This window comes from Oryctolagus cuniculus, chromosome 15 (assembly GCF_051225735.1).
Source record: "Oryctolagus cuniculus isolate XC-2025 breed Fujian yellow rabbit chromosome 15, ASM5122573v1, whole genome shotgun sequence".
Lineage (NCBI taxonomy): Eukaryota > Metazoa > Chordata > Mammalia > Lagomorpha > Leporidae > Oryctolagus > Oryctolagus cuniculus.
This window is the reverse complement of record NC_142881.1, coordinates 28,670,492-28,684,592: the sequence shown is the minus strand read 5'-3', so window position 1 is coordinate 28,684,592 and position 14,101 is coordinate 28,670,492. Positions and strand designations below refer to the sequence as shown.

The following is a 14,101-nucleotide window of genomic DNA, read 5'->3' as shown; positions in this document are numbered from 1 at the left end:
TAAAAATTTTTTTCAGTTTTTAAATATAATTTTGTCCTTAAGATTTATTCACTTATTTGAAAGTCAGAGTTACACACCAAGACAGAGACATTCCATCTGCTAGTTCACTCTCCAAATGGCCAGGCCTAAGCCAGGAGCCAGGAGCTTCCTCCGGGTCTCCCACATGGGTAGCAGGGACCCAAGTGCTTGGACCATCCCCCGCTGCTTTCCCAGACACACCAGGCAGATGAATTGGAAAGGGAGCAGTCAGGGCTCAAACTGGTACCCACATGGGATGCTGGCAATGCAGATGGCCACTTAACCCACTATGCCACAGCACTGGTCCTATTTATTTGATTTTTTAAAAAAAGATTTATTTATTTGAAAGTCAGAGTTACACAGAGAGGAGAGGCAGAGAGAGAGAAAGAGAGAGAGACACACAGGTCTTCCATCCACTGGTTCACTCCCCAATTGGCTGCAACAGCTGGAGCTGCGCCAATCTGAAGCCAGGAGCCAGGAGCTTCTTCCGGGTCTCCCATGTGGGCGCAGGGGCCCAAGGACTTGGGCCATCTTCTACTCTTTCCTAGGCCATAGCAGAGAGCTGGAAAGGAAGTGGAGCAGCCAGGTTTCGAACAGGCACCCATATGCAATGCCAGCGCTTCAGGCCAGGGCATTAACCTGCTGTGCCACAGTGCTGGCCCCTATATTTATTTGTTTTTTTAAAAAAGATTTAATTTATTTAAAGGAAGTTATAGGAGGGCGGGGGGAAGGAGAGAGAAAGAGATAGAGAGGTCTTCAATCTGCCGGTTCACTCTCCAGATGATTGCAACTGCCAGGGCTGGCCCAAGCCAGAGCCAGGAGCTTCATCCTGGTTTCCCACGTGGGTGCAGGGCCCAAGCACTTGGGCCACCCTCCACTGCCTTTCCCAGGACATTATCAGGGAGCTGCTGAAGTAGCTGGGATAGGAACTGGCACCCATAAGGTATGCAGGCAATGCTGGCCCCGGCTTAACCTGCTATGCCATGCCGGTCCCATGTCTAGACTTTCAAATTATGTCTTATGCAAACAAACCCCCTCTAAAAGTATTTTTATAATATGTGGCATTTTCCTGGAGTAAAATCTGCACTTAATTAAAACTGAGCCCCTGCACAGTCAACGTCGCTGGTGCCCAAGGTATGCACGGTGTGCCAGGTCCTCGCCGCCAGCCGCATGCCCACCAGAGGGCGCCCGTTCCCCGTCTAAGTCGTTTTCTCCACCAGCCACTCAGAAAACCCAGGTTAAACTTGACTTTAACACTCAGGAAACGTCTTTCACATTTAATCCACAAATATTTACCGAGAATTTACTGTGCCGCCAGTCGCGGGACTAGACTCACAAGATAAAGTGGGAGTTAGGCACGATTCCTAACTACTCAAAGCAAACGCTCACAGTAAATAACCGGCTGCAATAAAGTGGGGTGAGCGAGGAGTTCCCAGGGCCCTGGAATTTTCTTCAAATTTCGACTCTAAGGCCTTGGAATTCTTCAGATCCCGGCCTGCTTCCGCTCGGTATCCGCCCCAAGGTGTTCCTCCAGTCAGCGCCAGGAACCTCCCCTTGGGCACTGCGCCCCTCCTCCGCAGGTCTCCCTCTCTGGCAGCTCCCCGGGGGCCACCTCTGCCGCAGGGCAACACTCAGTGCCCTCAGGCCAGCGACGAGGGCCGACCCTCGACGAGCGGCCCCAGCTGCCTTTGCCAGCGCTCCCCCTCCCCTCGCCCCCTGGTTTAAAACCCGCGGGCTTTTCCTGTTCTGAATTCCTAGGTTTCCTGTTGCGACTCTCGCGACACTTTGAGAACTCGCGTGAGCTGCGTTCTCGGTCGCTCTTCGGTTGAAGCCGCGGGGGACGGCGGCTCGGCCTCGCCCAGCTCGTCAGAGATCCTCTGGCCGGGAATGGCGTCTACGCAGCTCGGGAGCCCCAAGGGGAAGGGCTTGGCCGGGTTCAGGGGTGCTCTTGGAAGGGAGAGTCCGGCAGCGCGACTCACGGGGCTCCAGTGCGCATGCGGAGGCGGCCCCGCTGGGCCGGCCGGGGCCACAGTTCGGCCCAGGCCTTCTGGACCGAGCCTGATTAAAACCGCCTTCTCCCTGGCTGCAAATCACGGTTTCCGCCCCCTACAAACTTGACTGCGGCGCGGCTTCAGAGAGCCGCTCGAGGCAGGCCGGGGCGGGGCCTCCGACATCGTTCTTCTCCCCGCCCCCAGCGCGAAGTGCCACGGTGGCGTTGGTGGCGGCCGCGAGGCCGAAAGCCTCCTGCCCTGCTGGCCTCGCAAGCAAAACCTGTAATCCCGGCCCCGCGCGACGCCGCCCGGCTGCCCCCGCGGCCGCTGGCCGGCTCCGACCTTTAATCACGCGGCCGTCTGCGGGTTGAAGCACCTGCCAGATGTGGGCAGGGAGGAGTCCAGATGGGGAAAGGGAGATGGAAGCGCTGGGCTCGGATCCTCGCTGGAGGAGCTGGGTGGACAAGCCTGCAGGCGCCCCCCGGGAAGCCGGCCCTGGGCTTCGGGGAGACGCCGGCAGTTAGCCCTGCCCTCCAGGGGCGCCCAGACGTCGACGGCAAATGACTGGGCACCGGATCTCCTACCACCCCTCCCCCCAATACGCAGCCCCCGTCGCCGACCTCAGGGACTGAAGAGTCAGGTGTGACAGGGCCTGGCCGCTCAGCCAACGCTTTGAGCTCCCTGGCCACCCCCGCGCCTCGACTTGGGTCCTCACCCCCTCTCCTCTCCCGGCCGCGGTGTCCGGTTACGGCTTCTCGTGACTTTTGGGCCAGGCTAGGGGAAATGGCCTGGAAGGGTCCCGTGTAGCTGCATAAAACCCGCAGCCTCAGAACTAGGGGGGAAGGCGGGCGCGACGTCGAGGGGCGGGGAGAGGGCGCGCAGGGGCGGCTCGGAGGGGCGGCTCTGTGACTCCCAGTCGGTGGGTTCTCCCCGAGAGCCTCAGGCCGGAGCAGAGGTGGCACACAGGCCCCGCGCACCGTGCGCTTCTGCTTTCTTTCCACCACCTGCTCTGGACTGGAATCAGAGGGTCTCTTCCCAGACACCAGGTGAGCGCCCTGGGACCCAGGCTACAGCCCCAGGGGCATCACTCACCCCTCTTCTCACCCCATTAACGATGTCTTGTAGAGCCTTGTCCAGCTCTGGGACAAGGAGGATCCGACTTAGAGGATGTTCGTGGTGTTGGTGCGCGCGGGTGTGAGCTTGAACTTGATCACCCTGTTCTCTCTCCTTTCCCCACTCCCCGCCCCCACTCCCATCAGCCCCATCAATTGCCAACCGGCGTAACTGGATAGCCCTGAGGGGGTCCCTAGGTCTCTGTGTTGGTGGGGGGAGGGGGGGCAACTGCTAGGGCCAAGTTTTGGTGCAGGGAGCAGTGAGGGTGGTCTTAGGGCTTGGGCGTTGTTTCTGACCGCCTGACCTGGCTTCCCTCCTGGCAGGGTGCCGCCAACGCGCTGATGCTCTGAGTGCTGGCTCGCAGGGCTTCCCGGTAATCATGCCGCCGCCGCCGCCCGCTGCTGCCTTGGCACTGCCTCTGCTACTGCTACTGCTCGTGGTGCGGACACCGCCCCCGACCAGCGCAAGGCCGTCCCCAGGCCCGGATTACCTGCGGCGCGGCTGGCTCCGGCTGCTAGCGGAGGGCGAGGGCTGCGCTCCCTGCCGCCCGGAAGAGTGCGCCGCGCCGCGGGGCTGCCTGGCTGGCCGGGTGCGCGACGCGTGCGGCTGCTGCTGGGAATGCGCCAACCTGGAGGGCCAGCTCTGCGACCTGGACCCCAGTGCCCATTTCTACGGGCGCTGTGGGGAGCAGCTGGAGTGCCGGCTGGACGCAGGCGGCGACCTGAGCCGCGGAGAGGTGCCAGAGCCGCTGTGCGCCTGCAGCTCGCAGCGGCCGCTCTGCGGGTCCGACGGCCGCACCTACGCCCAGATCTGCCGCCTGCAGGAGGCGGCCCGCGCTCAGCCCGACGCCAATCTCACCGTAGCGCACCCAGGGCCCTGCGAATCCGGTACGCACGGCACTTGGGCTTCCTCGAGGCATTGCTCCCCAACGCCCGACAGCGTTGGTTTCTGGCCAGCGGAGCTAGAAAGATAAGGGCAGGAAGGCTCCCGCGTCCAGCGTACAGCGCTGCTCTCCGCACTGGTTCGCAAAGGCAGCCCTCTGGAGGGGCGCGGCGACCTGCTAGTCTGAGCCCCATGCAAGCTCCGGATTCAGCTGGCAGGAACCAGCTTTCCGGGGAGCAAGCACGTAGCCAATGGAGAGAGGGAAAAGACCCCCAGCCTTCCTATGAGTTCACGGGTTCCTATGAGACACAATCAGGCTTAGTTTCGAGGATTCTGAGAGCGATCAGTTAGCCCAGCTGGCCGGCGTCTCTCCTTTCCCTTGCGTTTAGGGATTAGGGAAGGGGGAAGTGATTCTAGCTCTCCCTCCCCCCATCCCTGGGGGCTGGGGTCCATTCAGATCTCAAGTTCTCTCTGGCAGCTTTAGTAACTTTCACTTCCTGAGCCCCAGCTCCTGGTCTGGCTTGGCTGGGGCTGCTGGGAAAACAAACTCCCCCACCCCCACCTCTGCGGAGGAGGGGGGTCCCAACAATCCCCCCCCCAACACACACACTCAGGCTTCTTGTCTGCTTCTCAGGTCTGGTTTCAGGTTGTCCTCCGTTACCTTGTGGAGCCCTGTGTGTGTGTGTGTGGTTGCAGGGGGAGGGACAGAGGGCTGCTTGTAGGGCCTCTGGGAACTGGGCCTGGGTAGAGAGGGGGAGGGGGGTGCTGGTTACAGGCATGGGGGGAGGGGACTGGGAAGGTGGAATGAGGACAGGGGAGCAGTCAGGGACCGCAGTGGCTGCTGGGCTAAGGTGTGGGTCCCTGCACTTGCCTGTTTGTGCACTGTGTCTGCAAGGTGTGTGTGCATCTCCATGCTGTGTTTGCTCCCTGTGTGTCCACGCATCTGCGTTCCTGTGTGCCCGCGTGTGCCTGTCATGTTTTGCTGAGGGGTGTACATTTCCCTCAGCACGCTCTGTGTCCCCACACAGACGTGTCCCTGAGTAGCGTGTCTTTACTGGGCACCCCTCACCCCGTGCCCTCCCTTCTCAGGCCTCCCGCCTCTCCCCCGCAGAGCCCCAGATCGTGTCACAGCCCCACGACATCTGGAATGTCACCGGGCAGGATGTGATCTTTGGCTGTGAGGTGTTCGCCTACCCCATGGCCTCCATCGAGTGGAGAAAGGACGGCTTGGACATCCCACTGCCCGGGGATGACCCCCACATCTCCGTGCAGGTAGGGACAGGTAGCAGAGGCTTGCTTCGGGCAGCCCAGGGCCCCCTGGAAGGGCCGTGTTGACGCCTCATCTGGCCTCAGTTTAGGGGTGGCCCCCAGAGGTTCGAGGTGACCGGCTGGCTGCAGATCCAGGACGTGCGCCCCAGTGATGAGGGTGTCTACCGGTGTCTTGCCCGAAATTCACTGGGCCAAACGGAGGCCCCTGCTACCCTGACGGTGCTCACACCAGGTGAGGAGAATTCTGGGGCCTGGGGGCGGGGTGCTGCAAGAAACAGTCTGGGTGTGCATGCGCATGGCGGTGCCCCCCAGCCTGGGAGATGTGGGTGCCCACAGCCCCTCTCTCCTGGTCCTTCTTCTTTACCCAGACCAGCTGAACTCCACAGGCATCCCCCAGCTGAGCCTAGTTCCGGAGGAGGAGGCTGAGAGCGAAGAGGGCGAGGACTACTACTAGGTCCGGAGCCAGGGTGTGGAGGCTGGCTCAGTTCTGGAAAAGCCCCTGCAAGCGGGAGCAGGCAGGGTCCCCTCGTGCATTGCTCCAAGGCTCTTAGGACGAGCAATCATGGAGGCGATGGTAAGGGAGAGACAAGTCACAGGAGGGTAGGGAGAGAGGTCCTGGTTCCTTACTTTCCTTTGCTTAACCTCAGTTTCCCTTAGCTCAAATTTCACCTTCCACAGGTTTCCCTCTCTCCCTTACTAACTGCAATTGCTTTGCTGCTGGCCATCTGTCGTGCCAGAGAGCACAGGGGAGCGTGGCTTAGGTTAGCACCAAGCCAGCTGCACATCTTACACCACTCTGTACTGGACACAGCCTAGCACAGGGCTGGGCACAGGAAGCACCAATAAAGATTTATAAACACACAGAGCCACGCGTCTGCACCGACTGTTCACACAGATGTGCACCTGAAGACCGCACATCCCTGGGGGCCCTCCCAAGCCAACAGGACTCTGGTTTCCAGAAGCTTCAGGTCCTGCTCTCCGTGTACATGCTGGCCAGGTGCACAGGGAGGGGCTGCAGCTCTGGCCCCTGCCCCTGGGGTGGGATGGGGGGAGTGGTATCCTTTGCACTGTCCTCCGTTGGGGTTGGTATGGAGATAGAAAACCTGCTTGCCCTCCTGCCGTCCTCCCCAGGCAGAGCGGGGGCCCAGGTCTATGCGGGTAGGACCCCCATTTGGAGGCATAAACTGGATAGGGGAGGGGAGAAGCCTGGCCACCTGTGTGGGTCACACCCACTTCTCCAGTGAGCCCGAAGCCAGCGTGAGTCTTGCTTCCTCTCTGCCCCAATTGTGACCTGTCGTCCCTGGCTTGCACAGAACTGCACCCTTTGGTACCCCCAAATCTCTCGCCGCGTCTTCCTTACGTAGCCCAGGAACATTGGCGAGGCGCAGCGTTCGCTGAATGATTGAAGGGGAGAGTGAAAGCATTAAGGCAGCGAGGCCAAGAATCCGTGTACGAATGGCGACGGCCTCCTACGCGCCTGGGCCCCGCCCGGAGCCTGGCGCCACCGCGGGAGGAACTGCTTTGGGCTCAGCGTCTGCGTCTGTCCTCTGGGGGGCCCGAGGCAGGGAGCCCGGCCTCTCGGGAGGGGAGTGGTAGGGAACTCCAACCGCGGGGCTTAGCCGCCCCTCCCTCCTCCTCCCTCTGCTGCCGCCCTGTCCCGGGCCCCCGCTCCAGGCGCCGGTTCTACTGCCGAACCCAAGAGGCGCGCACCACAGCGCGAGGGGGCTGTGTCCTGGAACGGATTCCAAAGCGACCACAGCAGCAGGAGCAGGGACAGTGTGGACGGGGGAGGGGGGGCGTGCTGTTGGACGTGGGGACCAGAGAAAGGTTGGTCCACGCCGAGGGGTAACGGGGGTCTGTGCGGCTCCATCACGCAGGGAATCCATGCCTGGCTGGGCTGGAAGGCGCCCCCTGCGGGCTCCTGGACCGTAGCGCGCCCACCTGCAGTGCGGAGCCGCCATGCCCCGAAGCCCCGCGAGCTGAGGCTCACGCAGGTCCTGGATCACGGTGGCAGGCTTTGCAGGGTGTCGCGGCGCAGCCTCAGTTTCCCGCGCTGCAGCCTAGCGTGGGAGGAATCCCCGCCGCCCGCGCTCTGCCCGCACCCCGCCTCTGCCGCCGCGGACGGCTTTAATAACGTCGCTGGGAAGTGACACGCGATTTATTATTAAAGTAATGCGGGCGCGGGGACGGGAAAGGTTTAATAAACGCGCTGAGAAGCCGAGGATTATTCACCGCAAATAAATGAGAGCGCGGGCGGCGTTTTAATAAATAATTTCCCGCTGCTCCCTGGGGAGGAGAGGGCGGGGAAGGGGGAAGCCGAGCCGCCGCCGGAATGCTCGGCTTCGCCTCCCCACGGGTTTCCGAGCCTTCCCGGCCTTTCCCGTCCTCCGTGGCTCACGCGCCAAGTGCGAGGCTCCAGGAGAGCAGACGCTGAGCAGCCGAGACCCGCCGGCGGGCGCCTCCGTCCCACCATGCTCCCCCGCCGCCGGGATTTAAAAACGCTGCCTGGAAGGGTTAGTCGGGACGAGCCCCTCCCAGGCCCAGGGTCCAGGTCTCCAGGGCGAGCGGCTCTGCACCCCGCCTCTGGTGGACGAAGGCTGTGTCAGCCATTCCTCCAGGCAGGTGTGAGGATAAGCCAGCGAGGCCGCGCGTACAGGTGTGCGAGTGTCCCGCCTGTGCCCAACCACCCTGCCTCTGACTCCCCGGGCCGTCGTGGGGATGGGCCGCTCTGCCTGGCTGCCCATTCCTACGTAGGCTCCGAAGAAGGGTCCCTCAGCCGCGCTGGTCTGAACCGTTGGGGTCCCCGCCAAGCCCAACCCCTGGCTCTTAGGTGACTGGGGGCCTGGATCCCGGCTTTGGAGAGAGTCAAGATTGCTTTGGGGGTGAGGACAGGCTCTCCACGCCGGCTGAGTTGGTAGGGAGTGCCTGGGGTACACCTGGCTCCCCAAGTTTTGTCCCTGACCCGAAAGAGGCCACATCTCTGGCAACAAGAACTGGCGAAAGAGTGCCATCTGGTGGGCGTTTCTGGTAGTGGCAGCGACCTGGCCAGGGGCCTTGAGCTGGTTTGCCTAAAAAGGTGTTAACCATTAGTATTCTTTAGTCTATTGTACATGGATGTGAAGTACATATGTGATATCTTTCATATGTTCATAGAAGTTACATGTGTGTTTAGATGCACTGTTACATATGTAGGCTATGTGTATGTAGTCAATGTGCATATATTGGACACCCGTGGAAGTATATCTAGGTACATGGTACATAAGCTTTGTGCATATGGATATTTTGATATATATGTGTATACACTTTTATTTGCAAGCATGTGTTCCATTGTGTGTCGTCCTTTCTATAAATACTTGTCACAGATCAGCATTGTTGTAGATGCAGCGGCCACCCACCACGGGACAAAATTGGCCCTGTTCCCATGGAGCTTACATCTGAGTCTAGGATGCACGTATGAGTGCATGCATACTGACATTAGTTGTGCATGTGTGTATTGACAGGAATACGTGCACATGTACATGACACCAAAGGCATAGGTCCTATGGCCTTAAACTCCCATCCAGCAGCCGAGGGCAGTGGGAAAGAAGCTGGAGACACAGCTATTAACTCCTGGAACATCTTTGTTTTTCTCCCAGCCCTCTGCATGGCTGAGTTCCTCCCAAGCAGGGAGCAGCTATGTAGGTCTGCTGATGGTGTTGCACTGTTAGTGACGATCTGGTCTCAGTGCAGGGCTGGGCATGGGCGGGTTTGGGGTCTGGGAGGCTGGTGGCAGAAGTAGGTTCTCTGAAGACAATGATGGGGACACTTGGCGACAGTGGGACCAGGTCTGGGAGGTAGTCAGCTGCAGAGGAGGGGGAGTGGAGTGAGGATATTGGGATGGGGAAGTGGCTGGAGGGGATAATGAGGTAGGGAACACGGTGGAGTGGGGGTGAGAGGCAGAGCCCCAGGGGGCGGGAGGAGGGCAGCTTGGAGGGGGGCATAGAAGCAGCTCAGGGGGAGTTGTCCCTCACTGTCCCCCAGCCTTCCCTTCTCCTTGGGGGGCCCAACATCCGCTAGCCCCGCCTCTGCTCAGGCTGTGTCCAGAGGTGCTGGGGGGCAGAGGGAGTGAGCTGCATGTCTCAGCGGACTCGCCGATGGACGATCTGGGTGGGCAGCGCTCACAACAGCAGTGCCCTGTGAAGCCTTGTCCCAGCTGTCTGCCCAACTGCTGTTACCAGCTTCCAGCCCGGCTCAGCCTGGGGGTCCGAGCAAGGGAACACCCCCACACAGCCACACACTCCTGGAGCCGCACTGGGCAGGAGTATCTGGCTCGTTGCTGCCTCCCCTGCTCTTGCTAGACAGTTTCCAGATGCAGTCAAGGCCACAGCCCGCCCTGGGTGCATGGCAGGACCGTCTGGCTGCCCCTCCCTCTCACCCTCTCTGGCCTGACACCCTGGCTCCTGTCCCTCCTCAGCCGCTCTTCCCTTCCTTCAGTCCCTCTGTTGTCAAGGTTGAGACCTCACCTACCTGAGCTGTGTCCCTGATGAAGACACAGGCTGGTGCCGGCCTGGGTTTGTCTTTGACATGCTCTCTGCCATCTGGCTGACCGAGGCCTCCTTACAAAGAGTGAACAGGTCAGGCAGTCTGTTTTGGTGGCAGGTGTCGCCCCACAATCAGGAGTTGTCCCATCCCCTTGGGGGAAGCCCCAGGGGGCAGGGTGGACTGCAGGGTGTCCAGCCAGACCTGGAGCCCTGGGAAAGACGAGGTCTCTGAGTTGCGGCAAGAGCCTGAGCGAGGGACAGCCTCCCCCGGTGAAAGCTGAGGACCCTACGGACAATTCCTTCTCCTGTCCCCCACCCCCAGGAACCAGAAGCAGGGCTGAAGGCCCCAGTGCTCACCCTCATGTGCACCAGAGTCTGGCTGCAGCTTCCCCAACTCCCCTGGCCCTCCCAGTGTGTGAGCCACTATGGGGGCTCTGAGGTCAAGGACGAGTTGAAGGGGGCTGTGAGGTTTGTGTCTCAGTTCACGGTGTTTTTTTTTTTTTTTTAGATTATTTATTTATTAGGGGCCGGCATTGTGGCACAGCAGGTTGAGCTCAAGCCCTGGCTGCTCTACTTCTGATCCTGCTTCCTGCTAATGAGCCTGGGAAAGCAGTGGAAGATGGCCTAAGTGCTTGTACCCCTGCATCCACGTGAGAGAGCCGAAGAAGTGCCTGGCTCCTGGCTTTGGCCTGGCCCAGCCCTTGGCCATTGTGGCAATTTGGGAAGTGACCCTGGGCTGGACCAGTCTGAAGCCAGAAGCCAGGAACTCCAGTCAGGTTTCCCAGGTGGGTGGCAGGGACCCAAGCATTTGCACCATCTTTCACTTTCACTGCTTTCCCCAGGCACATTAGCAGGGAGCTGGATCGGAATAGGAGCAGTCAGCACTTTGAGGTGGGAAGCGAATGTTACAGGTGGCTGCCCAGCCTGCCAAAAAACAAAAACAAAAAAACGCCATAATACCAGCCCCTTGGGCAAGTTTCTCTCTCTCTCTCTTTTGTAAGATTTATTTATTGACTTGAGAGGCAGAGTTACAGAGAGGGGTAAGACAGAGATAGAGAGAGGTCTTCCAACCACTGGTTCACTCCCCAGATGTGAGCCAGGACTGAGGCTGAAGCCAGGGGCTTCTTCCGGGTCTCCCACAGGGGTGCAGGGACCCAAGCACTTGGGCTTTCCCAGGCCATGAGCAGGGAGCTGGATGGGAAGTGGAGCAGCCATATGGGATGCTGGCGCTGCAGGCGGATGCTTAACCCACTAGGCGACAGTGCTGGCCCTCCCTCTGTGGCCTGTTTGGCAACATAGTGAGAAAACTTCCCCCACAGGAGCTGTGACCAGAATCCGAGACCGTAGAGGAGAGGTGTCTGGCATGGAATTGGTGCTTGGTGAACGGTGGTGTTAGCTGCTGCTCCAGGACCGACGACCTGCACAGGGTGGGGGCAGGGTGCCCAGCCCCAGCGCAGAGCTTCCTGCTGCAGTGGGGAAGGTGCTGTGTGTCAGTCTTGGCGCCTGCCTGGAGGAGGACTCAAGGAGAGGGGAGGGGCTGAGGCAGGAAGGGGAGGGGCAGGGACTGGGTTGCAGAGAGCTCCAGTCTTCTTGGGCAGCCCGGCCCTCCTCCGGGAGCCCCTGTCAGAACCCAGGGCTCCAGCTCCGAGCGTGCGGGAGGGGCACCCCACCTCACCTCCATCCATCTCTGTTATCTGTGCTGCTGAAGACCTGGCGCTCCAGTGGGGCCTTTGATGGGGAACAGACACGGGCCAGGCGGAAGCTGCCGGAACTGTGCTGAGCGGGGTCAGTGAAGACAGATAAAGCTCAGAGCAGCTGCGGGGCTCGGGGGACCCGTGGGGAGGGGCAGCAGGGCTGGGGGCCTGCGTGTCCTGGGAGGAGGCAGGACCGGAAGAAGCTTCTGAAGGGGGCTTCCTGTGGCCAGACAAGCCCCTTGGTGACTGGGAGCAGGGCTGGGCAGAGCGGGCTGCAGGAAAGCCAGGGGTCCCCGGGAGAAGCTGGGACTTGAAACGAGGGTTTCTGGGGCGCCTTGCCTGTCAGCAGAGGTGGGGAAGGGGGTCAGGGACTGGATTTGAGCTCCGGTTTTGATGAACTGGGGAGGGCTCGGGCCGCCCTGAACCGCGGAGACGCGGATCGTCCTCCTTTCCCTTTTAAAGACGACTTCATTAGAGCACTCCGCTGTTGAACTGGAAAAACAACTGCTTCACCTCGTTTGCTTCTGGAGAAAGGACAGTCAGGAAAGAGGGGTGCCGGCCAGCGGAAGCGGCCGCGGTCACAGCTGGTACACACACAGCACCACACACACACAACCGCACGTACACAATGACACTCACACACCCGACACACACACAACCACATTCACACACCGCACACACCACACATACAACCACACTTACACAACGACACACACAACCACCCACAAACCACATTCACACATCACACACCACCACACACATACAACCACACTTACACAACGACACACACAACCACACACACAACCACCCACAAACCACATTCACACATCACACACCACCACACACATACAACCACACTTACACAATGGCACTCACACACAACCACATTCACACAAAACCACACACAAGCACACACATACCACACGCAAACCACACACAACCACATTCACATACAACCACACACACCACACACAACCACACTTACACAATGACACAACCACATGCGCACACACAGCCACATTCACACACAATCACACACACACCACACACACAGAGAACCACACATACCATACACAAGCACACACACATAACCAAACACAATCACAGAACCACACACACAACCACACTCACACACAACATCCACATTGTCCCTCACACTGGTGCACGTCTGGCGTCCACGGAAGATGTCCACACTCCCCAGTACAGACTCTCACTCAAGTGCAAGTACACACTCACATTCTCCAGGAGACACACTCTTCCACGAACAGCTCTCTCCTACACACACAAACACAATGCATTATGGTCATAGCACAGGCCCCTGGCAGGCCGCAGACAGCCCCTCCCCAGCCCCTGTGCGTGAGGGTGCACGTGCACACACACGCACACACACACATACCAGCAGTTTCCGGCACTCTGGGGCCTGCTGAGGAACCTCACCACAGGTACGCACAGTGCGGACACACAATCCCACACTCAAACACACGCGCACAACCCGACAAGGGCCCCTGGGCGAGGCTTGTGTGAGGGAGCTGTTGGCGTGGGAGGAGGAAGAGCGCTGGGACTCCCCCTTCTCACTGGGGGTCCTGGGCCCCCAGTCTACCTAGGCTACCCGGGAACCCCTTTTTGCAGACCTGTAACATTCTCTGCTCCTGACCCCGGCTCCAGGCCTCGCACCGGCCCTCCACCCCAGGTCCCTGGAGCAGAGCCGGAGGAGGCCACACAGGGCTCCTGGGCTCCGTGGGCGGCGCGCTGCGGGCCCGGCGTGGAACTGCGGCCGGCGCGCGGAGAGGGCCGGCGTCGGAGGGGTTAAGGCTCCGGGCGCGCTCCCCCTCCGCCCGCACCGGGCGGGTACGCGGAGGGCCGGGTTCGCGGGAGGGAGCCGTACCTGTACTTTGTCTTCATCTGTCACCCCTTCTGACAGTCAGATACATCTTGTAGGGGGGGGACGTGGGGGTGGGGGAGCAATAATTAACCTCTCCCGCCTCGGCCCCCAAATGCCGCTGCCGCTGGCGCGCTTGCGGGGTCTGCGGCGGAGAAAGCGGGAGGAGGGGAGTGGAGACCGGAGCGGGCGAAGCGAGAACGCGGAAGCGTCTGCGCAGGGTGGGGGAACGCGGGACGGGGCCCTGCCAGCCTCTCTCCGCGGGCTTCCTGGGGGCTGCGGGGCGGCGGGGAGGCGGCTCGAGCGCGCGGCCGGCTCTGGGCCCGTGCGCGCCACTCGGAGCGCGGGCGTGGAGGGGTCGGCACCGCGCCGCGGTTGCTGTCGCTGGCGAGGACTGGAGCTCCTGTTAAGGACCAATTTTTCTTTCAGTCAGTGACGAGAAAGGGCTCTCGGGTTATTCTCGGAGAAGGCAAGCGACTCCCGATGCCGAGAACCCGGAACACAGGGAACGCCAGCTTTGTGGGTGGGAGAGAGGGTTCCCTTCAGAAAAGCGGAGCAAGCCCTTGGGAGGCGGCTGCCAGCAGAGTCTGGGTGGGAAGGCAGGGGCGAGCACGGCCCCCCACCCCCACCCCGGGGTGGGGAGCTGGCTCTGAGTCCCAGTTCTGCTCTGGGTTCCAGCCTCTGGGAGGCCCAGGTGATGGCTCAAGTGCTTGAGCCCCTGCCACCCACGTGGGA

The 14,101-nt window shown here is 60.6% G+C and overlaps 1 protein-coding gene and 2 long non-coding RNA genes across 4 annotated transcripts; 1 reads left to right on the top strand and 2 right to left on the bottom strand.

The window, feature by feature from the left end:
- Positions 1–327: 327 nt before the first annotated feature.
- Positions 328–3,556, bottom strand: LOC149121943 (uncharacterized). Its single transcript, XR_016222001.1, has 2 exons — positions 3,427–3,556; positions 328–580 (listed from the first exon to the last, which is right to left on the bottom strand). It is a non-coding gene; the product is annotated as an uncharacterized LOC149121943 (long non-coding RNA).
- On the top strand, positions 2,942–6,138 carry KAZALD1 (Kazal type serine peptidase inhibitor domain 1). Its single transcript, XM_017348659.3, has 5 exons — positions 2,942–3,055; positions 3,446–4,009; positions 5,116–5,276; positions 5,358–5,505; positions 5,642–6,138. The coding sequence occupies exons 2-5, from the start codon at positions 3,502–3,504 to the stop codon at positions 5,725–5,727; spliced, it is 903 nt and encodes a 300-aa protein (XP_017204148.3). The 5' UTR covers positions 2,942–3,055; positions 3,446–3,501; the 3' UTR covers positions 5,728–6,138.
- A 4,647-nt stretch (positions 6,139–10,785) lies between these two features.
- On the bottom strand, positions 10,786–13,796 carry LOC149121942 (uncharacterized). 2 transcript variants are annotated; one of them, XR_016221335.1, is made up of 3 exons: positions 13,373–13,796; positions 11,469–12,011; positions 10,786–11,259 (listed from the first exon to the last, which is right to left on the bottom strand). It is a non-coding gene; the product is annotated as an uncharacterized LOC149121942 (long non-coding RNA). The 2 variants fall into 2 exon arrangements; XR_016221336.1 differs by having other exon boundaries at positions 11,469–11,979.
- Positions 13,797–14,101: the final 305 nt, after the last annotated feature.